Source organism: Leopardus geoffroyi, chromosome C2 (genome assembly GCF_018350155.1).
Source record: "Leopardus geoffroyi isolate Oge1 chromosome C2, O.geoffroyi_Oge1_pat1.0, whole genome shotgun sequence".
Taxonomy (NCBI): Eukaryota; Metazoa; Chordata; class Mammalia; order Carnivora; family Felidae; genus Leopardus; species Leopardus geoffroyi.
In genome coordinates, this window is record NC_059333.1 from 156,860,339 (window position 1) to 156,882,398 (window position 22,060).

General features: G+C 49.1%; 2 protein-coding genes across 5 annotated transcripts in view; both read right to left on the reverse strand.

The window, feature by feature from the left end:
- Positions 1 to 22,060, reverse strand: part of GLB1 (galactosidase beta 1) — a 95,145-nt gene that overhangs the window by 71,291 nt on the left and 1,794 nt on the right. For all 4 annotated transcript variants that reach the window (XM_045436696.1, XM_045436695.1, XM_045436697.1 and 1 more), the window contains exon 2: positions 137 to 306. In XM_045436696.1, the coding sequence (XP_045292652.1) occupies positions 137 to 306 (170 nt within the window). The remainder of the gene's footprint in view (positions 1 to 136; positions 307 to 22,060) is intronic.
- Positions 20,133 to 21,639, reverse strand: TMPPE (transmembrane protein with metallophosphoesterase domain). Its single transcript, XM_045436699.1, has one exon. It carries the CDS (start codon positions 21,529 to 21,531, stop codon positions 20,185 to 20,187), a length of 1,347 nt encoding a protein of 448 aa, XP_045292655.1. The 5' UTR covers positions 21,532 to 21,639; the 3' UTR covers positions 20,133 to 20,184.

The following is a 22,060-nucleotide window of genomic DNA, read 5'->3' on the forward strand; positions in this document are numbered from 1 at the left end:
CCAGAACACCAGGTTATGCTGTTTCCCGTTCTGAGCAATGAAACCGCTAGCCGCGCGGAGAAACGCAGCTGGCGGCAGCCCGTCTCCAGGCGCGGGTGTCCGGGCCCAGGCGAGAGCCCCGTGCCCTCCTACTTACGTCTGGATGGCGTTCAGCCCGGCCATCTTCATTTTCAGGAGCCGGTCCTTCCAGTAGAAGCGGGGCACCCGGAAGTAGTGAATGCTCCCCGAGATGTAGCGGAACGGCTGGCCGTCCTTGAGGAAGCGGTTGTGGCTGTAGTCGATCTTGAACGTCCTCTGGGAAGCATTCTACGGGGCAGGGATGGGGCCACGTGAGAACTTCCACCTTCCCCATCTCGGGAGCAGAAACTCTCAGTGGCGGGCGGCCTCCTGCCTGTTTCATCTGTGGAATCTGCCGATCGAGTCAGTGCGTGGCTTCTGGGCCCAAAAGCAAACCACTGCCCAGACGGTGGCTAACGCACTCAGGCAACAGAAATCATCGGGAAGGACCCCTGTGCAGGATTCCCAAGGGCTTACTTTTCCAGAGGCCAGCACTGATGTGGTAAAGACCTTGCTGGAGCTGACTCTTTCCTTGATGGAGCAAAGCCCGATGTGCTGGGAATGGAAGACACAACCACACTCTCCCTCCCTATGGCGGTCACTCACGGGAGCACTGGATGCACCTCGACAGTAATGTCACGCGGGTGCAGGCAAGACATGAGAGGTCTAGAGTCCTGGCTGGGGCTCTAAGTCTGGCAGTGACCAGGTGAACTCTCTGGAACCCCACATCTCCACTGCCATAAACATGCAGGATGTCTGACGAGATGAACTTCAAGCCCATCTGTTTCCAGTTAGGGGCTGCAATCCCACTGGTGAATCATGAACCCAGTTTGGGCGACGACTGGCACTCAAAAAAATTTTTTTTTTGATTGACACTTTTTTAGTGATAAAATATCAGCGTACTACACGTGGTTAAGACAAGTATTAGTTTATGAAACGGTTGTTATGTATACATATGCAGAGTTGCATCAGATGTAAGTCTGTACGGGGTTGCAACAGAAGGCGTGTTTCTAGCAAAATCAAAAAACCTAGGCAAATCAAATTTCGAGAAACACTGTTTGGAGATCACTTCAGAAGCTGAAATGCTAGAATTTGAAGGGGAAGATGTCAAAGGGGAGGCAGAAGAGAACACTGCCCTCTGGTGGATGGAAGAAGGCAGTGATGGGTCATGGGTGCCAACAGGACCAGAGCCATAAGAAACCAATTAAGTGCTGTCCCCCACTCTTGGTAAGATTTCCTGCGCAGCTTTAGGAATTTTTCTTTAACGTTTTATTTATTTTGAGAGACAGAGAGACAGAGTACAAGTGGGGGAGGGGCAGAGAGACAGGGAGACACAGAATCCGAAGCAGGCTCTGGGCTCTGAGCTCTCAGCACAGAACCCGATGTGGGGCTTGAACTCGCGAGCCACAAGAGCATGACCTGAACCGAAGTCAGACGCTTTACCGACTGGGACACCCAGGTGCCCCTAGGCTTTTTGTAAAAACCTTTTTTTTTTTTTTTTTTTTTTCCATAGCAGCACCACAGTCCATGACAGTTTTGGAGGTCTCCCTTGAAGTAACTGTGACAGCATGAGTCCTAGATCACACCTGGCCTGAAATCCAACTTAGGGAGTTAAAGCACCCTAAGTGATGAAAAGTTAAACAACTCAGAGTAGATCGTTTAGGGGCGAATGGACAGCTTTACTGTAGGTGAGTTCACCTCAATAGACCTAACCAAAAATAAACAAATAAATCATGGGGGGCACCTGCGTGGCTCAGTCGGTTAAGCGTCTGACTTCGGCTCAGGTCATGATGTCACGGTCTGTGAGTTCGATCCCTGCGTCCGGCTCTGTGCTGACAGCTCAGAGCCTGGAGCCTGTTTCGGATTCTGTGTCTCCCTCTCTCTCTGTCTCCCCATTCATGCTCTGTGTCTCCCCATTCATGCTCTGTCTCTCTCTGTCTTAAAAATAAATAAACATTAAAAAAATTTTTTTAAACAAATAAATCATTTACGAATCATTTTTTATTTTAATTTTATTTTTAAGGTTTTTTTTGTTTATTTAGAGAGAGCGCAATTGGGGGAAGGGCAGAGAACAAGGGAGAGAGAATCCCAAACAGGCTCTAAGCTGCCAACGTAGAGCCTGACACGGAGCTCGAACTCATGAAACCGTGAGATCACGACCTGAGCCAAAATCCAGAGTCGGACGATTAGCGACCGAGGCTCCCCAAGAACATTTTTTTTTTTTTTTTAAAGGCCGGAGTGTCAGTTTAATATTACTTTGTTCCTCTAGTAAACAAGGCTTTAGCTGCCTTTCAAAGGCAGGAAACTCCTAAAGAAACTCACAAAAAATGCCCAACGGATGGCTTTGAAGACATTTTCACGGCATGTATGTGACCAGGTGGCAAACGAGGGTTTCCCACACGCTCCGTGAGTTCAGAAGCGGCGCGTGAGGTGGGGAAATTCTGGGGACGGGTAGCAAAGGATAAGCGACCGGGAGAAGGACAGGCTGTTTGAAGCCCTCCTGTCTAGGGCAAGGGGCTCGGAGGAACAGAAGACGTGGTGGGTGAGAAATGTCCAGCAGAAACGGACTCAGATCTCTGTCCCACTCGGCGCAGCGACGTCCCTGCATCGAAATAACCCCCGAATCCAGCCCCAATATCTCCCTCCCATCCATTTCATGAATACGGCCAGCCCCCTACTATGTGCTGAGGAGTAACAGAGGGAGCCACACAGATGTGGCCACAGCCTGCACGGAGCTTCCCTGTGGCCCGGGACAGGCCCAGGGGTCAACGCGGTGAGGCCCAGGTGGGTAGAGCAAGGATAAAACCTCCACGTCGCACAGCTTAACCCACCGTGTTAGCCGTCGACTGTGTCTCAACAAAGCTGGGGTCAGGATTAGAGCGGAATGCTGCGGAGGTAATAAACGGCACGTAACGCAGGTGTGGGACACAAGGACAAGCTTCCCAGAGGAAGGAGCCCTGGCTCTCAACTTGGGCCACACATCAGAATCACCTGCGCCAACTTTTAAAAACCGCCAAGTCAGGCCTCACCCCCAGACGTCAGAGCTTAATTGATCTCGGGTGGTGCCCGGGCACTGGTGTTTCCTAACACTGCCCAGACGACGATGTACTACCGCACGGCCAGGGCTGCGAACTACTGGCCTGAGCTGAGCCCCAGGATGAGGTGGAGTGAGGCAAGGGGAAGGACACGGGCAGAGGCCACGGTGTGGGGGACGCAGAGAGGGAGGCCTGGGACCTCGGGACGGTGCGGTCAGGAGCTGAAGATGGGCAGGACCAGACCAAATGTGCCCCAACATCCAGTCATGGGCCTGGGCTTCAGGCCAAGGGCCACGGACAGCGACTCACACAGAAGACTGCCTGAAAGCACGGTTTCCACACGTTGGGCACTCTGGCAGCAAAAAGGAAGCAGAGTCAGGGACCATGGTGACGGCAGCGCGTGGGCAGTGGACAGGAGGTGTAAGTGGCAGGACCGGGGTGGGTGGCTAGAGGCAGGACACAGGGGTTAACCTGAAGAGGCTCCCGCTGGCCTCAGGTGGAAACACCGGGGGCATTTAAAACGAGAGAGACACCCAGGCACCCCAACCTCAGCCTCTTAAAAAGGGAACAAGCAGACATTATGTCCCTCATGTTGTCACTCAACAGGAGGTACACAGCCCCACCTAAAGCAGTCCTCATTACTGAACTTGAATCTCAGATGAACCGTAATCTAATGATAACACAAGGACGCAAAATGCGCCAAAGGCAAAACGAGGGACATTCTAGAAGCCTGATGATAGAGCTGCTCCAGCAGATTGATGGTATTAACATCAAACAAGATAGGGGCACCTGGGGGGCTCAGTCAGTAAGCGTCCCACTTCGGCTCAGGCCATGATCTCGCGGTTCATGAGTTTGAGCCCCACGTCGGGCTCTGTGCTGACGGCTCAGAGCCTGGAGCCTGCTTCTGATTCTGTGTCTCCCTCTCTCTCTGCCCCTCCCCCATTCATGCTCTGTGTCTCTCTCAAAGATAAATAAACATTTAAAAAAATTAAAAAAAAAATCAAACAAGATATTGTTAGAAAACAAAAGAGAACTTAAGAGCCACAATAACCTAATGCAACATGGGATCCTGATTCTAATGAACTGCCAAAAAAACCCCCAATGTTATGACGGGGAAAACTGAATACAGACCAGGCATTGGGTGGAATTAAAACTGTTCATTTTGTTGGCTATAATGATGGCATGGTGACCTCACAAAAAAAAAAAAAAAAAAAAAAAGTTCTCATCAGAGATACATCCAGAAATATTTAAAAAAAAAAAATCTTTTTGCATGTTTATTTATTTTTTGAGAGAGACAGAGCACAAGCAGGGGAGGTGCAGAGAGAGACAGGGAGACAGGATTCGAAGCAGGCTCCAGGCTCCAAGCTGTCAGCACAGAGCCTGATGTGGGGCTGGAACTCAGACTGTGAGATCATGACCCGAGCCAAAGTCGACGCCTAACCGCCTGAGCTACCCAGGCACCCCCTAGATACATCCAGAAGTATTTCTGGGTGGAATGACAACCTCTGAGGTCACTACAGATGGAAAAGAAAAAGAGCAAACAAAAAAAGCAGAGGGCACATAGAGCAAAGCTGATCATCACGGAAGCTAGGTATGGATACATGGGTATTCTCTTTGTCCCTTTGTGTGTCTGTTTTTAATTGCAACACTGTTTAAACCAAATGCAGCTTAGAGGCTCCGGGGTGGCTCATCTGGTTAAGCGTCTGACTCTTGGTTTCGGCTCAGGTCATGATCTCAAGGTTCATGGGTTCGAGCCCCACGTTGGGCTCTGCGCTGACAATGCAGAGCCTGCTTGGGATTCTGTCTCTCTCCCTCTCTGCCCCTCCCTGCTAACAATCTGTCTCTCAAAATAAATAAATTAAAAAAAAAAAAAAACGCACTTCAAAATAAAGGCTTTTTCTCGGTTATAAGAAAAATAAAAGCATGGTTCATGAAAAGACTTGGAACAAATGTTCACAGCAGATTTATCCATCATCGTCCAACACTGGAAGGAAGCGAATATCCATCAACAGAGCTATTGGGGCTTCCGGGAACACGGATACATCTCAAAAATGTCATGCTGTGGGGCGCCTGGGTGGCGCAGTCGGTTGAGCGTCCGACTTCAGCCGGGTCACGATCTCGCGGTCCGTGAGTTCGAGCCCCGCGTCGGGCTCTGTGCTGGCAGCTCAGAGCCTGGAGCCTGCTTCCGATTCTGTGTCTCCCTCTCTCTGACCCTCCCCCGTTCATGCTCTATCTCTCTCTATCCCAAAAATAAATAAACGTTGAAAAAAAATATTAAAAAAAAAAAAATGTCATGCTGAGCGAAAGAAGCCCTACACAAAAGGTTCCCACCGGAGGAGCCCATTCATGTGAAGCTCTAGAACAGGCAAATCTAATCTATGGTGGGAAAAAAATCAGAGGAGTCGCTGCCTTTGGGAGAGGGACGCAGGCATTGCGTGGGAAGGAACACGAGCAAACGTCCTGGGGTAACTGTAATCTAGCTGAATGAGGGATCTGGACTATACAGGGTTGTGCATTTGTCATGTTCACCGAATGGAACCCTTAAGGTTTGTATACGTCACTGTATGTAAAGTTCACCTTAAAAGGGGGAAAAAAGAGCGATAAACAAATACTGATCCCTAGTTAATGATACAGGACCCGCTAAAGTACTCAGAGTGGGGAGTACATGAATGCCTGCAGCTTACTTTGGAACACATCCAAAAGATGGGGTGGCTTGATGAGTGCATGGATGACTACCATATGTTAATGGTAGGATCTGGATGGTGAGCATAAAATTCTTTCAACTCTATGTGTGAAAATTTGTCCTAGTAAAACATTGACACAAATAAAAAAGCCAGCCCGGGCGGGGGGGGGGGGGGGAGGCGGGAATTGGAGAAAGGTGGTCAAAAGGCCCAAACTTCTGGTTAAAAGATAAAGAAATACTAAAGATGTGATGCACCGCATGATGGCTGTAGTTCACACTGCTGTGTGATACACGGGGAAGCTGGGAAGAGAGAAACTCCTACGAGTTCTTACGGCATGGAGAAAACTGTTTTCCCTTCTTTTCTTCCTTTCCTTTCCGTTGTATCTATATGGGAAGACTGATGTCGGCTGAGCATACTGTGGTGATCATTTCACGATATACGTAAATCAAACCATCATGCTGTATGCCTTACACTTGTACAGTGACGGGCGTTTGTCAGTAAAACTGGAAAAATAAATATAAATAAATGAAATTAAAAAGTGGACTGATGAACTGAGTTACGGCTTCTAGGCTAAGGGCACTGTGCATGAGTGTACGTACCCCCCCCCACCACCACGATTAAGTATTAGGCGGCCCCTGAGACGAAGGGCATCCTCTTGCCCTTGCAGGAACAGCTTTGATACGTAAAGAGTTAAAAGAGAAGGTTGAGAGTTGTTTTTAAAGCATACCCATGTCAGCTGCAGCCCTCGTGGACGGTCCTGTGTGAGCTCAGTCCACTCTATGCTGACAGTGTCTCGGCCCAGACCCACACCTTGGGACTCTGTGCCTTCCTGCCACACATGGGAACCTGCTCCCCCAGGGATCCAGGGGGGTCCCGTGCCCCTCTGGAAAACCCTCAACCCATGGGGGTGGATCACTGCATGCTCCTCTTTCGGGCAGACAATTCTGGAGACCTTCTATGGCTGGCAGGATCCCGGCCCTACTGCCCAGAGCAAGAACCATGATGCGTCGTCCTTAAACAGACTTCTGCTTCTTTTCACCTGCCCCTCCTCCCTGCACTCTCGGCTCACTTCTCAGATCACCTGCACTCAAGCCTTTATTTCGTGTGTTACTTCTAGAGGAACCCACTCTGAGACAGTGGGTACCAGGGTTAGCCTAAGCAGCAGATCCTCAGGATGTGAGTCTGTACCTGGACTTCTCATATCTATCGAACGGCAACAAGAACCCTACAGCTGGTGCTAAGTGGGCGTGTAAATACAAATTCTGAGGTCCTCGCCTGTGCGGGACTGGGAGGAGGTATGGGCCGAAGGGCAGCTGGCATCTGCCGTAGCTCTACCCTTGGAATGGGGCGGGGGGATGGTAGGTGCCGGTAATTACGAGGATTATTGAAGCTGGCTGATTTTTTATTAACAGATTTGGAAGCTTTGAAGAAAGACCGCTTGAGGGGCTCAAGTCAGCCATTCTGTGATGCCAAAAGCTTCCGCGGCAGTATTTAAAGACTGACGTCTCCGGCCGGAAATGTAAGGCTCAGGACTTAACCACGCGGGCACATGGGACAGGATCTCGAGGCGCAGAATGTGAGGCTGGATAGAGGGGAGTCTACTGACACGGTGCCCTCTCCCATGACCTCTGAGTTACCGTCTTGATGGAAGTACCTTAACCCAGTTGCTATGCTTTTGGAAGCCAGCTCTCCGGAACCTGGACAGGATACTGGCCTATAGGAAACGAGGCAGAGATGCCAGGATGGGCTTGGCATCCTGAGGAACGTGTGAGACGTCTCAGGGAGATGGGAATGCAAAAACGGTGACCAAACAGGCCACCATCTGACTGCATCCCCCAAGACAGGACAGAGAACACTGCCTTCAGGAAGGAATGCTCCACTGAGCAGGGCCCTGGCATCCTCGAGAAGCCCAGTGAGGCTGTCGAGCCCTCGAGGCTGGAGCAGAAAATGCTGCTGTGGCACTGAGGATGACGACACTCTCCGGAATGTCCCAGCGAGGGACAACATAATTACCACAACGACCGGCGAGGCCAGGGTGTGCTGACCAGTGGCAATCTCAGGCAATGGCTCATCAACCACAGCATTTCCAGAGGGTGGGATGATTGGGTAACCAGCAAGGATGCTGCCTGACCCGTCTAACAAGAAAAAGGTAATCAAGAACTCGTGAGCAAAAGGCTGAGGTCAGCCACCGCAATGGACAATTGTGATTCCTTCCTCCAGTTCCTGGCTCTGGGCCAGCTCTCCAACAAACAGCCAACTGACCGAACGGAGGGTTGGATGGATCCCTTGAGGAAGAACTCCGTGATGCCACTCCAGGACGCCCAATGAATATTCTCCTAATCCTTCCCCAGTAGGACTCGGGTACCTGTGTCCTCAGGAAAATGGTCCTCCAGACCTTGTGGGGATGGCTGGATACACTTGAGCTGACATACCAGGGTATCTGACATGCCATCACTCCCCCTTATCACTCTTTAGGAACTCAGGGAGAAAGGGGTGCCATGGCCAGGGTCCTTCTACAGGGGACCCAGCAAGTCAGAGGGCCTATCCTCCGGCGATTTCCCCGGTCCTGAGTGCATATTGGGAAGGTTTTCCTTAACAGCCCCCAGAACCCTTACCGTAAGTCAGAGGCATCGTGGACGGAAGAGCCAGGTGGAAATCGTGCAAGTGCCCACTCCCCCAACTCAACCCAAGACCAATCTGAAGTAAGACTACAATTCCTCCTGGAATGGCAGGTCCTAGTGCCCCCTCCGCAGAGACTCACAGAACGTTCTCTTCAGATCCCCATTCATATCACATGTGAGCCCCTGCAGAGCAGACAGATCATGGTGGATGACAGTGGACTGCTAACCGAACCACGCAGCAGCCCGAGTGGCACCAGCTGTGTGGGTGTAGTGTTGTCACTGGAGCAGTCAATGCAGCCTCTGGCATTGGGTCTGTGGCTAATGTTCTGTTCTTTTCAAAACTATCAGTAAAAAGGATCAAAAGCCATTTGTAAGTGGGCAGGATAGCAGTACACATTCTCTCTGGTCCCAGGTCCCCTTAACTGCCCCACTCTCTCCCATGAGAGACCCTGGTCATCAGCGCATCCCCTGGGCTGTCACGCTGTCTGATATATAAACAACATCATGTTATTTGGACCTAGGGAGCAGTGACAGGTCTGTGAAGCTTGGAAAAGCAGCAGGGTGACAGGGACAGCTACAGAAGCAGCATCACCTAAGGGACAGCTGCTTCTTCTTCTTCTTTTTTAAATTTATCTATTTTGAGAGAGAAAGCACGAGTGGAGGGGAGGAGGGGACAGAGAGAGAGGAGAGAGAGAATCCCAACTAGGCTCCGCACTATCAGCCCTGAGCCCGACGTGGGGCTTGAACTCACGAACCGTGAGATCATGACCTGAGCCAAAGTCAGACTTAACCGGCTGAGTCACCCCTAAGGGACAGCTTCTAAATGGTGACAGTCATGGTCAAGGTAAATAGGGAAAATCTGCTTCGTGGCTCCAAAGTGACTCCCCTCAACATCTAAGGGCCTGAGAGGATCCAGCCTAAAAGAGCCAGCCTCCTTAGTATCTCGGAGCTGTGGTACCTCCGACAGAAGTAAGGCCACCGAGAAATGTAGGGGAAGAAGGAAAGAGGGAATCTGCCTTCAGAGCTGACCCCCCCCCACACACAAATACCATAAAATTTGACCTGTGTGCAGATTTCACCCCTTCTACATTAACTGGCACGGCAACAGAATACCGAACAGCATGGTTTTATTTCACACGTGCAGGGCTGTGAGCGTCAGTGTTTCCAACGCATGAGGTCACAAAACACTTAGAAAAAGCAATTCCAAGCAAGGCAAAGCGCACACCTTCCCAAGACCCCCGTGTACATAACGCATATAGTAACACTGGAGAAAAAAGACAGCAGTACAAACAAAATATCCTTGAACCAATTACACATCAGGGACTCACACTGTCCAATACAACATTTTTAAAAGTTACTGACTCCATTCAGATTATTTCAGTGGTAAATAGGCGTTTCTTAGAAATGTTAAACATAATACCAAAATTTACATGACCACGTAATGTGAACATTCCCCATGTTTCCGAATGCTCAGGACTAAAAATAATCATATTTGCATTACTTGTGCACATACCTCCACTGGATTAAAGAAATAAAAGCTCGGTGACACCACAGGTTGGGAGGTATGTTGACCACGGGAAGACAGTATGTCTTCAAGCCCTTCAGGAGAACTCTGGTAAAGCACCCATTCAATGGATTTGCATCCCCAGCACGCTACATACCCTTTCACTCCAGGCCCCAAAGCCTGGAGAATTCCCGATGTGAGCTGCTCAGCTCCAGAGTGGCAGAGACCCAACCCTCCTAAGGCCACTAGCGCCCTAGGGTTGAGGGACAAGTTAAGGGCAGCGGAGAAGATCGGAATGGAAGAGAGTTGGTACACATGGGCTTCCCAGATCCCTCAGCTCACAGAACAAAGAGACGGAGAAGGACTATTTCAGATGACTCCACAACAAACTTTGGGCCAGAGCTAAGAGCCTTTCAAGCATCCAGTGTTATGGAAGCACCGGGACATCAGCCACACGTCTGAAGCAAAAGAGCCACAGGGAATGGGGACAATCAATATGGATGTGGAAGAATGTGCTATGGCTTATGCATTCTATTTTCATCACGTTTGTTCATTTATTTATGCCTCTCTTATTCCAGAAAGATTTCCATCCAGCATTCCTAAAGATGGCCGATGGAGAGCGTGAATGACAGTGGAAGAGGCAGGAAAATGGCAGAACGGAGGAGAAAATGGCAGAAACAGAGTGTGGGGCCAGTTCCTAATCCTCCAGGACTCGCAGGCAGTTACAGATTTAATTTTGCCCCCTCATCTCAGAGAAGAGGTGAAGCACACCGTCTAAAAAGACCAAAAAGCGAGTCTTAAAATTATAAAACAATTCTTAAAAGTTGAAAACAGACCTAACTTTCCACACAGGAAAGGACAACTTCAAGTGAATTTGAAATAATATTTTGACGGTATTTAGCCTAAGGACAAAAATACATCTTACGCTGCATTTCAGGTAAAACAAACGAACAAACAAAACTGCATCCTGCAGATTTCACCCTAGTAATATTTTATTGCTATTTTGAATCCATAATATACAGAAGTGGGATATAGTAAATAAGAAATGACACTGGTCATTAGCAACCAACATTTTCAGAAATAAAATCAGAGAAAGTGAGGTAAAAACCCTGTAATCAGGGCTATGTGGGAAATCTCTATACCTTCCACTCAATTTTGCTGTGAACATAAAGCTGCTCTTTTAAAATAGAGTCTATTTTAAAAAAAAAAAAAAAGCCCATAATCTGCCATTTGAATTGGAAATACTAATATAACTTATTTTTTTTCTCTTCCTAAAAAAAATATTTCCTAGCAATAGCCACTGAAACAGCTTAGAAATGACACTAGCGAGCAGCACTTAACTCCTCTAACACTTAAACCACAGCCTCTAAATGTTTCCCACTAAAAGGAACCCAGAACTCCTTCCAGAAATTACTTAGTCCAAATCCGGGGCAAAACACGTACAAAATAAGCCCCAAACTGTCAACAACTATTAGGGTCACAACAAAATGCCACAGAAGCAACCTGGCTCCAACTGGCCAAGGACAGGAGATTGTGAGCATCAAAAGATTTATCACTTCAACGGACTGAAACATATCAGATATATGAAAAGAGTCAAATTCATGATACTCCCTCCCAACCCAAAGAAAAGCTTATGGGTTCATCTTTGCAGTCTGCTGGGGAATCAACTCTTCTTTCTGGAAACCAACGAATAGAGGGAAAGAGTCTAGCATTTATCTTGCCTCCGTTATAGACTTTTTCAGAGCAATCAGTTGATGAAGAGAATTCTTTGTAGAAGAACCACAGTTAGTAAATACAGGAGAAATGATGAAATGAAAAATCACCACTTTGGGGGCTGATGGCATGGTTCGATTTTCTGAGTGCTCCAGAAATCCTTCAGAATCCAGAGCAGAGGCAACAGAAGTTTCCATTGTCTCTGGAATATAGAAAAGCTAAGTGACCAGCTAGTCCTGGGAAGCCTATTCACTACTCTGGCCTACTAAATTCTGTATGAAATATACCAAACTTAAAAAAAAAATCATTTTGAAATCCCTAGTGGAACAGTGACTTTAGGTAATAACCGTCAATGACTGCTGGGACAGTCATAGAGGAGAAGATGATGAGGAACTTTCTCGTGGAGGGGTCAGGGTCAAGCTGGCAACACCTGGGTCAGTCTTAGCATCACTGAAAGCAGTGAAGTCTTCCTGCCAAAAAAGAAAAAAGTTGAACGTGATTCTATCCAGCCTCCAGCTGTAACTTTTATAGATCTCTAGCTCTGCCAGTTCACAGAAAATGAGGGATAGTACAACACAGTAAACGTTACCACAAATCCAAAATGTACGAAATACGAAGAAATAATATCCAGGTAACTTGACCAAGGAAACGACACAAAGAAGGGAGGATGTTTTATAGACTTAGATTTAAGAAATATATCACATACGGTATATGGACCTTGTTTTTATTTTTTATTTTTTAGGTTTATTTATTTATTTTCGAGAGAGACGGAGAGTGGGGGAGAGGGGGAGAATCCCAAGTGGGCTCTGTGGAGCTCAATCCCACAAACTGTGAGATCACGACCAGAGCCAAAATCAAGAGTCGGACGCCCAACCGAGCCACCCAGGTGCCCCTGGAGCTTGTTTCTAGATTATGATTCTAACAAAAGAACTGTAAAAAGACGTAATTCCTGAAGAAGCCAAATAAACTAAACCAAAAGCTAACAGAAAGGAAATAATAAAAATCAGAGCAGAGATAAATGAGAGAATAGAAAAACAGCAGAAAAAAAAAAAAATCAATGAAACGGAGTTTTTTTTTTAAATCAATAAAATTTACAAACCTTTAGCTAGATTAAGAAAGAGAGAAGACTCAAATAACTAAATCAGAAATAAAAGAGGAGGGGCGCCTGGGTGGCGCAGTCGGTTAAGCGTCCAACTTCAGCCAGGTCACGATCTCGCGGTCCGGGAGTTCGAGCCCCGCGTCAGGCTCTGGGCTGATGGCTCAGAGCCTGGAGCCTGTTTCCGATTCTGTGTCTCCCTCTCTCTCTGCCCCTCCCCCGTTCATGCTCTGTCTCTCTCTGTCCCAAAAATAAATAAACGTTGAAAAAAAAAAATTTTTTTTAATTAAAAAAAAAATAAAAAAAGAGAAATAAAAGAGGAGATGTTACAACTGATGCCACAGAAATAAAAAAAGATCGTAAGATGCTACTATGAATGATAATATGCCAACAAACTGGGTAATCTAGAACAAATGAAAAAACTCCTAGAAATATACAACCTACCAAGACTGAATCACAAAGAAATAGAAAATCTGAGGAGACCAATAATTAGAAAGAAAATTGAGTCGCTAACTGAAAATCTCAAAGAAAAATCCAGGACTAGATGGCTTCACCAGAGAATTCTACCAAACATTTAAAGAAGAATCAACACCAATTTTCTTGAAACACTTGCAAAAAATCAAAGTGGAGAAAATATTTCTAAAGCTCATTCTATAAGGCCAACATTATTCTAATACCTAAGCCAGACAAGACATAACAAGAAAACTATAGACGAATATTTCTTTTTTTTAATGATTTTTTTAAGTTTTTATTTATTTTTGACAGAGAGAGAGAGAGAGAGAGAGAGCGAGCGAGCGTGAGCTGGGGAGGGGCAGAGAGAGAGAGGGAGACACAGGCTCCAGGCTCCGAGCGGTCAGCACAGAGTCCGACGTGGGGCTCGAACTCATGAACCATGAGATCATGACCTGGGACGAAGTCGGATGCTTAACCGACTGAGCCACCCAGGTGCCCCTACAGATGAATATTTCTGATGAATATTGATACAAATATCCTTAATAAAATACCAGCAAAGTGAATTCAACAACTTGGCATTATATACAATGACCAAGTAAGATTTATTCCTGTAATGCAAAGATGATTCAACATATGAAAATCAATCGCCATGTTAACAGAATAAAGGACAAAAACCACATGATCATTTTAATTGAGGCAGAAATAGTTTTGACAAGCTTCAACACCATTTTAATGACAGAACACTCAACAAACGTGGAATAGGAGAAAATCACCTCAACATATTAAAGGCCGCATACGAAAGCCCACAGCCAACACCATACTCAGTGGTGAAAACTGCAACTTTTCCTCTATGATCAGGAACAAGGCAAGAATGCCTGCTCTCACCACTTCTATTCAACAGAGTCCTGGAAGTCCTAGCCAGAGAAACAAGGCAAGAAAAACAAATGAAAAGTTTCATATACCAAAGAGAGAGAGAGAAACTGTTACAACTAATGAAAAATTTTCGGCAAAATAGCAGAATACAAAATCAACATATAAAAATCAGTTGCATTTCTATACACTGACAATGAACAATCCGAAAAGGAAATTAAGAAAACAACTTCATTTACAACAGCATTTAAAAAAATACTTAATAAACTTAAACAAGGAGGTGAGACTCATACACGGAAAACTACAAAACATTGCTTAAAGAAATGAAAGAAAGGATTAGAGGAACAAACATTAAGACGTCCATTCTACCCAATGTGATACACAGATTCAACACAATCTCTATCGAAATCCCGCCCCATTTTTTGCAGAAATTCATCCTAAATTTCATATGGAATTTCAAGGAACCCCAAGTAGCCAAAAACAATTTTGAAAAAGGAGGACAAAGTTTGAAGACTCACACTTCCTGATACCAAAAGACATTACAAAGCTACAGTAATCAACAGTGTGATACTGGCATAAGAACACAAACAGACCAATGGAATAGGCTAGAGAGGCCAGAAATAAACCCTCACATATATGCTCAGACGGTCTTCACAAGGACTCTCAGATCACTTGACAGGGAATGGACAGTCTCCTCAAAAAACGGTGTTGGGAGAGGCACCCGGGTGGCTGAGTCAATTAAGCATCCAACTTCAGCTCAGGTCATAATCTCACGGTCCATGAGTTTGAGCCCCACATTGGGCACTTCTGACAGCTGAGCCTGGAGCCTGCTTTGGATATTCTCTCTCTCTCTCTCTCTCTCTCTCTCTCTCTCTTTCAAAAGTAAACTAAAAAAAAAAAAAAAAAAAAAGACGTGGTGTTGGGAAAACTGGATATCCACATACAAAAAAATTAAATTGGACTCTTACCTTATACCATATATAAAAATTAACTCAAAATGGCCCAAAGACCTAAATATTACACCCAAAACCATAAAACTCCTAGAAGGAATCAAAGGGGAAAATCTTCAACACTGGATTCGGTTAATTATTTGGGGGATATGACACCAAAGCACAGGCAAAAAACAAAGACAGACAAATAGGACATCAAGCTTAAAAATTTTTGCCTGTCAAGGGGCACAACCAATAGAGTGAAAAGTCAGTCTTTGGAATGAGAGAAAATATTTGCAAATCATTTATCTGATAAGGGGTCAATACCGAGAATATATAAAGACCTCCTATAATAAAAACAAAAATCGAATAACCTGATTTGAAAAAGAGGCGAACGGCTTGAGTGGACATTTCTCCAAAGATGATGGACTAGTAGCTAATATGCACAGAGAAAGATGCTCAACATCACTAATCATCAGAGAAATGCAAATCCAAACCACAATATCACTTCACTCCATTATCAAAACAAGGAGCAAGTGGGACGTAGAGACGTAGAGAAACCGGAGCCCTTGTACCTTGTGGTGGGAACGTAAAATCGTGGAACTGCTACAGAAAACAGTAGTGAGCTTCCACAAAACAATGAAAAACAGAACTAACATATGATCCGACAGTCCCACCCCTGGGTGTGCATCCAAAAGAACAGAAAGCGGGGCCTCGAAGACATGTTTGCACACCCGTGTTCGTCGCAGCACCATTCACAGCAGACGAGAGGTGGAAACGACCCAGAAGTCCACTGATGGGTGGACGGATAAACAAAACGTAGTATGTACCTACAAGGGAACATTATGCAGCCTTAAAAAGGAATGGAGTCTTCAACAACGGAAATACGCTTAACACTACTGAATGGCACACCTAAAAATCATTAAGATGATCAATTTGACACTAGGTGTTTTTAATCACGATGAAAAAAAGACAACTGAGATAATCAGGAAAAACTGAACACAAATTCTCTACACAGTTAATTGCATTTAATCCTGGGCTCACCTGTCACAGATACAACTACTTAACCCTGAAATGGTGGGAGACGAAAACACCTTTATCAAGAGGTAGAAAGCCTGGCTTCTAGCCCCAGATCCCCTACCTAGGTATTAAATGATTTTAAAGAATCTCTATTACCAGGGCACCTGGCTGGCTCAGTCACTAGAACATGCGACTCCTGATTGGGGGGGTTATGAATTCGAGCCCCACGTTGGGTGTAGAGATTACTTAAAAACCAAGAATTACTATTACTTTTATTGGGTACAATGGCATTATGGATACGCTTTTTGTAAAGTATTTTTGGGTGAAGTTATGCTGTCTAAGACTTGCTTCAACACATTCCAGCCAAAGAAGAAAGAGTATGAGGCAGCAGTACCTGAGAAAGAACGACAGGATGGTCTTAACTGTTGAAGCTGCATGACGAGTAAGTGCCTGGGGACTCGCGATGCGACCCTCTCTACTTTGTGAATGTTTTTACATTTCACGGTAAGAAAGTTTAAAACAAAATAAAGGCAGAAAAGGGTGCTTGGATGTTTGGAAAGGATGGAATAGCATGAATTTATCACACACTATTGTTCATTTTTAAAAAGCATTACAGGGGCGCCTGGGTGGCTCAGTCGGTTGAGCGTCCGACTTCAGCTCAGGTCACGATCTCGCGGTCCGTGAGTTCGAGCCCCGCGTCGGGCTCTGGGCTGATGGCTCAGAGCCTGGAGCCTGTTTCGGATTCTGTGTCTCCCTCTCTCTCTGCCCCTCCCCCGTTCATGCTCTGTCTCTCTCTGTCTCAAAAAAAATAAAATAAAAGTCAAAAAAAAATTAAAAAAAAAAAGCATTACATTTTGGGGCGCCTAACATCTGACTTCGGCTCAGGTCATGATCTCACAGCTCGTGAGTTCGAACCCCGCGTCGGGCTCTGGGCTGACAGCTCAGTGCTTCAGATTCTGTGTCTCCCTCTCCCTCTGCCCCTAACCCACTCGCATTCTGTCTCTGTCCCTCTCAAAAATAAATAAACATTAGGGGCGCCTGGGTGGCTCAGTTGGTTGAGCGTCCGACTTCAGCTCAGGTCACGATCTCACGGTCTGTGAGTTCGAGCCCCGCGTCGGGCTCTGGGCTGATGGTTCAGAGCCTGGAGCCTGTTTCCGATTCTGTGTCTCCCTCTCTCTCTGCCCCTCCCCCGTTCATGCTCTGTCTCTCTCTGTCTCAAAAATAAATAAACGTTAAAAAAAAATTTTTTTTTAATAAAAAAATAAACATTAAAAAATAAAGCATTACATCTCAACTTGTGTTTAACAAATTAAAAAAAAAAAAAGGAAACTAAAAGAAAATTGAAAGAATTTTCAAGCTTCAAGTAAATGTTCCTCACCGCCTCCCCCAGCCAAAACCCAACAAAACAAAGAAGGCAAGTAAATGAGGAGGAACGGGGAACAGAGGTGCAAAGGGTGCCGTGGGGAGTGGCCCGCCAGCTTCTGCCGGGAACAATTCCACGTCGTGGAATACAAAGCAGGCGTGAGAAGGTACGGAGTACTCCCAAGGCACACAGGATGGCCCTGCCTGATGGCATCCAAGAGAAAAAAGACACAAAGTCCAAGACAAAACATAAGGAAGCCAACATCGCAAAGCTCAGGCCACGGGGTGAGAAAGAGCCACACTGAAGAAAGCGGCAAAATAACCGGGTAGGCAGGTCGACCACCACAGGTGTGCCGGAAGGTGCCAGAAAAACGGCATCAGGCCGCGTGGTCTGGTGAAATCCACACAAAACAGAACTGGAAAGGCAACTAGAATGATCCACAAAACAGGGTCAGGTCCCGAGGCAGAGGGAGGGTTTGGAAGCACAATCATCCCGAGGCCAGGACGGGGTGGCGAGCTAGGCGTGGCACCGTGGAGAAGGGGGTCAGAACCTGGGAGCTGGCCTGGCACCCCGCGCAAGGCCACCTCTCCTGTGATCCCGCCGTCTATCAACTGTATGAGAAGAAAGGCCAGGGTCGTGCTCTCCAAACTTGCTCCCGGCCGCAAGGACGACGAAACACAAGGGGATACAAAACGAGGAACCCACTGAAATCTCGACTCGAAGACACATGTGAAACTTGCCTGGCGGGCTCACCGTCAGCATCTTCGCTGCCTGCCGACCGGAGAGGTGGCCCCCAGGATCCCCGGGGACTCTGTCGTACACGGGAAGGCAAGGAGGAGGCTGAAGAAACCCCCTGAGGCAGAATGCGCACCGGACCCAGCAGCACAGGCAAGGAAAGCAAACCCTAGCAGTTGCCGCCTTGACCCTGATCGCTGGCCCCTGGCAGCGGGTTACCCACTCACACTCCCCGGTTTACTGCTTCAGAACAGGTGCCTCCGGGCGCCCGTGCCTGACGCGGTTGGCATGCCCACGTGGTGTTTAAATACTGACACCACCCAGTGCCTCCTGACGGACTGCGCCCCGCGTACCTGACGCCACGCCTCAATACTCTCCCCGTGAAACCATCCGGAGGTAGCTAAGTTATCCTCATTTTCAGGTGAGGGAAACCGCGGCTCAGTGAGGTCAAGTCCCGTGCGGGCCGCTACCTGACCCAGGAGCAGCGGGTGAGCCTCTCCAGGCAGGGCGGTGGAGAAAGACTCTCAATCACAAAAGGGCCACCGCTGAGCCGCGGTCGCCAAGCTTCCCAGTGCAACTTTTTCTAAGAGGAGAGCTTACTGACCTCGGCCTCAGGGTCAAAGCGTATCTGGCCTCTGGCCCAAGAGGCTTGGCCGGCAGGGTGGGGTCACTCCAGAGGGTCGAGAGCCCGGCCGCATGGCACCACGGTCCTATGGCCAGAGCCCCAGGATAACGCTGACGGGGTGGGGGATGGAGGGGTGGGTGTGGGAGCAGAGGCCACCCAGCAGGGAAGACAGTCCCGGCCACCCACAGCCGGGGCCCAGGGGAGGGAAAGGCCTGGAGGCCCCGACAGAGCACGAAGCCCTGCCGCTCCCCGCGCAGCTCCCAGCTTCCCCCGTGGAGAGCAAACCTCGGTGCCTCACAAGACACAGACCCGAACCCGGGGTGAGGGGTGGGGGTGGGGCGCCGGGGAGGGGCACGCAGCCTCCTGACTCTTCTTCCAGGGTAACAGACACCCTACGCTGAAACCGGCCAACCTCCTTCCGGGCTCTGGCCCGAGTAATCGTGGACAAATGGAAACCAGCCTCAAGCAAACCACTCTGAAAGACCAGCAGGCTCTAAGCCCTGTGCGTTCTCTTTGCACAGTCAGATGTGTCTGAATCCTGCACTCGCTTGTAACAGATACAACTACTTACCCACGGGACAGCGGAAAAGGAGGCAGGGGACCCGGCTTCTAGCCAAGAATCTCCTACATACCCTGTCATTCTGCCAATGCCCTACTTCCCTCGGCCTCAGTCTCCTCACCTTCAAACAGGGAAAAGTAGCCTGTCCTTCATCACCTCCCCCAAGCGGTGCATAAAGGGAGCCAAGGGAGGGAAGCCCCCTCTGAGTTCCTCAGCAGCGGAACCCTCAGCATCCCATCGCCTACCACCGTGCTCCTGTGTCTTTCTAGCCCACCCCCGATCCCAAAGGCCCAGGAGCACAGGCAGTAAAAGTTATCACTCAAGGCCCGGGACAGCACGAGCCCTGTGTCCCCGCGGGTTTGGCTGATGCCCTCAGTAAAGGTGACTCTGCCAGAGCCAGCGGGGAAAAGAAACCATTCTTCTCCAGTGGCCAGAGGGGCCTCCCTCTTGCCTGTTCTGGCTTACCTGGCCACCCCGCCCCTTCCCCAGAAGCTCCTTCCAGTGATGCTGGAAACTGCCCAAGTCCTACAGAGGGTTTCAGACCGCCAGTGTTCCTCTCTGTTCTGCTTTTAAAGGTGTCCCTTTCAGGCAACCCCGTTTCGGTGTGGCCCTGTGAGCTCTGCGGACAAGGAGGGCTCACTCCGCGTCACCTGGAAAAGGGACGCTTGTTGTGACATATGGGACGTCAGTGGCCTCGCAGATACACATAAATAAGCAACTGGCCGTCTGCGGAGGAAACCAGCCCATGCTCGCCAGGCAGCCCCAGGGCAAGTTACTGCTCAAGCCAGGCTTGTGGCCGAGCGTGCGTGGGCAGGGCTGGGCAGCAGAGGCTGCAGGGGGTGAAGCAGGCCACCCGCTCTGGAGAGGGACGGAGGGTGAAGGGCGAGGACTCTGAAGGGGCGCACAGGGCAGGGCCAGGTTCAAGGAGCCCGCCGCAGGATGAGCTCGGTAATCTCTGCCCTGGTGCCCAGTCTCATGGGGATCCCATAGTAGGCGGTGCCCGGGCTGACGTACACAAACGTGGTCTGGGCCACCTGGTAGAGGCCGGCGAAGAAGGGGTTCAGGAGATAGGCTGCCACGTTCAAGGGGAAGATCTGCCCGGCATGCGTGTGCCCAGAAAGAATGAGGCTAATATCCGGCCGGGCCTGCAGGGCTCTCTTGGCAGCCAGGGGCTGGTGAGCCAGCAAGATGGTGGGGCGGTCCGGGCGGCAGCCCCCCAGGGCCTTGACCAGGTCCATGCCGTGGCCGTAGTAGTGCAGGATGTCCGCCTCGATGTCATCCACCCCAGCCAAGCAGATCCAGTCGTCGTCGTCCTCAGCGCCCCCGGCTTGGGCCCCCGTGGCGGAAATCCTCACGTTCTCGTTGTGAAGGGGCCTGACGTTCAGGGATTCCAGCAGCGCGAACCAGTTGCTGACGTCCGACGTGTAGTACTCGTGGTTCCCCGTGACGAAGTAGGCGCCGAGGCGCGAGCGAAGCTGGTCCAGAGGAGCGACCGCCGTCCGCAGGGTGGAGGCTTCCGCGTCACAGAGGTCCCCCACGATCACTGTGACGTCTGGCTGCAGCACGTTCACCGTCCTCACGAACATCTCCATCTTGGTCCTGCCCACGGTGGGGCCCAAGTGGATGTCGGAGAGGAGCGCGATCTTGAGGCCGTCCATCGAGGGAGGCAGCTGACGGACGGGCACCTGCACGGTCTTCACGGCCGGGGGCTGGGCGGCGTTCAGAAGCCCAGCCACACTGAGCACAGCGGTCACTGCCACCGCCAGGGCCGGCCTGACCGCCACCTTCCTTGTCTTGTCGAGGCCGCCCACGACCCTGCCGCTGCGCCAGGCCACGAGCTGATAGGCCTGCTCTATGCCACTGAGGGTGCAGAGGAAGAAGACCATGATGATGTACGCCCCGAGGCAGGAGTAGGCTGCCAAGGAGAAGAGATAGGGCTCCTCGGCCACTAAAAAGAGCATGGTGAAGAAGCTGGAATGGGCCAGGGCCAGAAACACCACAACCGCCATCTTCCAGAGCTGGAAACAGGCGGACTGGGCGCCCGGGCAGTGGCTGAGGTTGCTGACTGTGCTCCGCCAGATGTAGAGGGAGCCAATGAGCATGAGCGAGTTGGCAAACAGGGCGAGCTGCAGGCGGAACAGCCAACGCCAGGCCCGGAGCTCAAGGCTCCCCGCCAGACAGGAGCGGGACACAATCATGGACACGAAGACAGTGCCGGCGGCCAGGGCAGCCTTTGCACGCAGGGACAGCTGCCTGAAGATCGCCATTTTCTCTGCTCCTAAGAGGGTCCCCTGCCAGTTCTGGGCGGGCGGGCTCTAGAAGGTGAGCTCCTTAGAAAGGACAGTGGCCAAGGAGAGGTTTCCAGGTCAGCTCCGCCTGCAACCAGGAACCCGCGTCAGCTTTGTGGGATATTAGAGCTTCCTTGTCCCCATCCAAAACCTGAAGGCCACTCACATCTACCCAACCCGCCTGGAATCCAAGCCACTCAAATCTGGCGGTTGCCACACTTGATTATTAAAATACAGACACAGCGGATTGTAACGTGATGGGCAGTTCTCATTTTCTCACTTACAGTGTTCTGAAAATATGTAAAAGTGTTTCCACAAAGCACAGGAACTTTTTTGTTTTTATAATAAGAAAAACATTATCCTAAATTTGCAGCTTGCAAAGTGTGGTCTGGGGCGAGCCTCGCGGGAGGATCATGTGGTCAAAACGATTTCCACGATAACCCTAGGCTGTACCTGCCTTTTCCATTCTCATTCCCTCACGAGTGCATAGTGGACCCCTCGTGAGGCT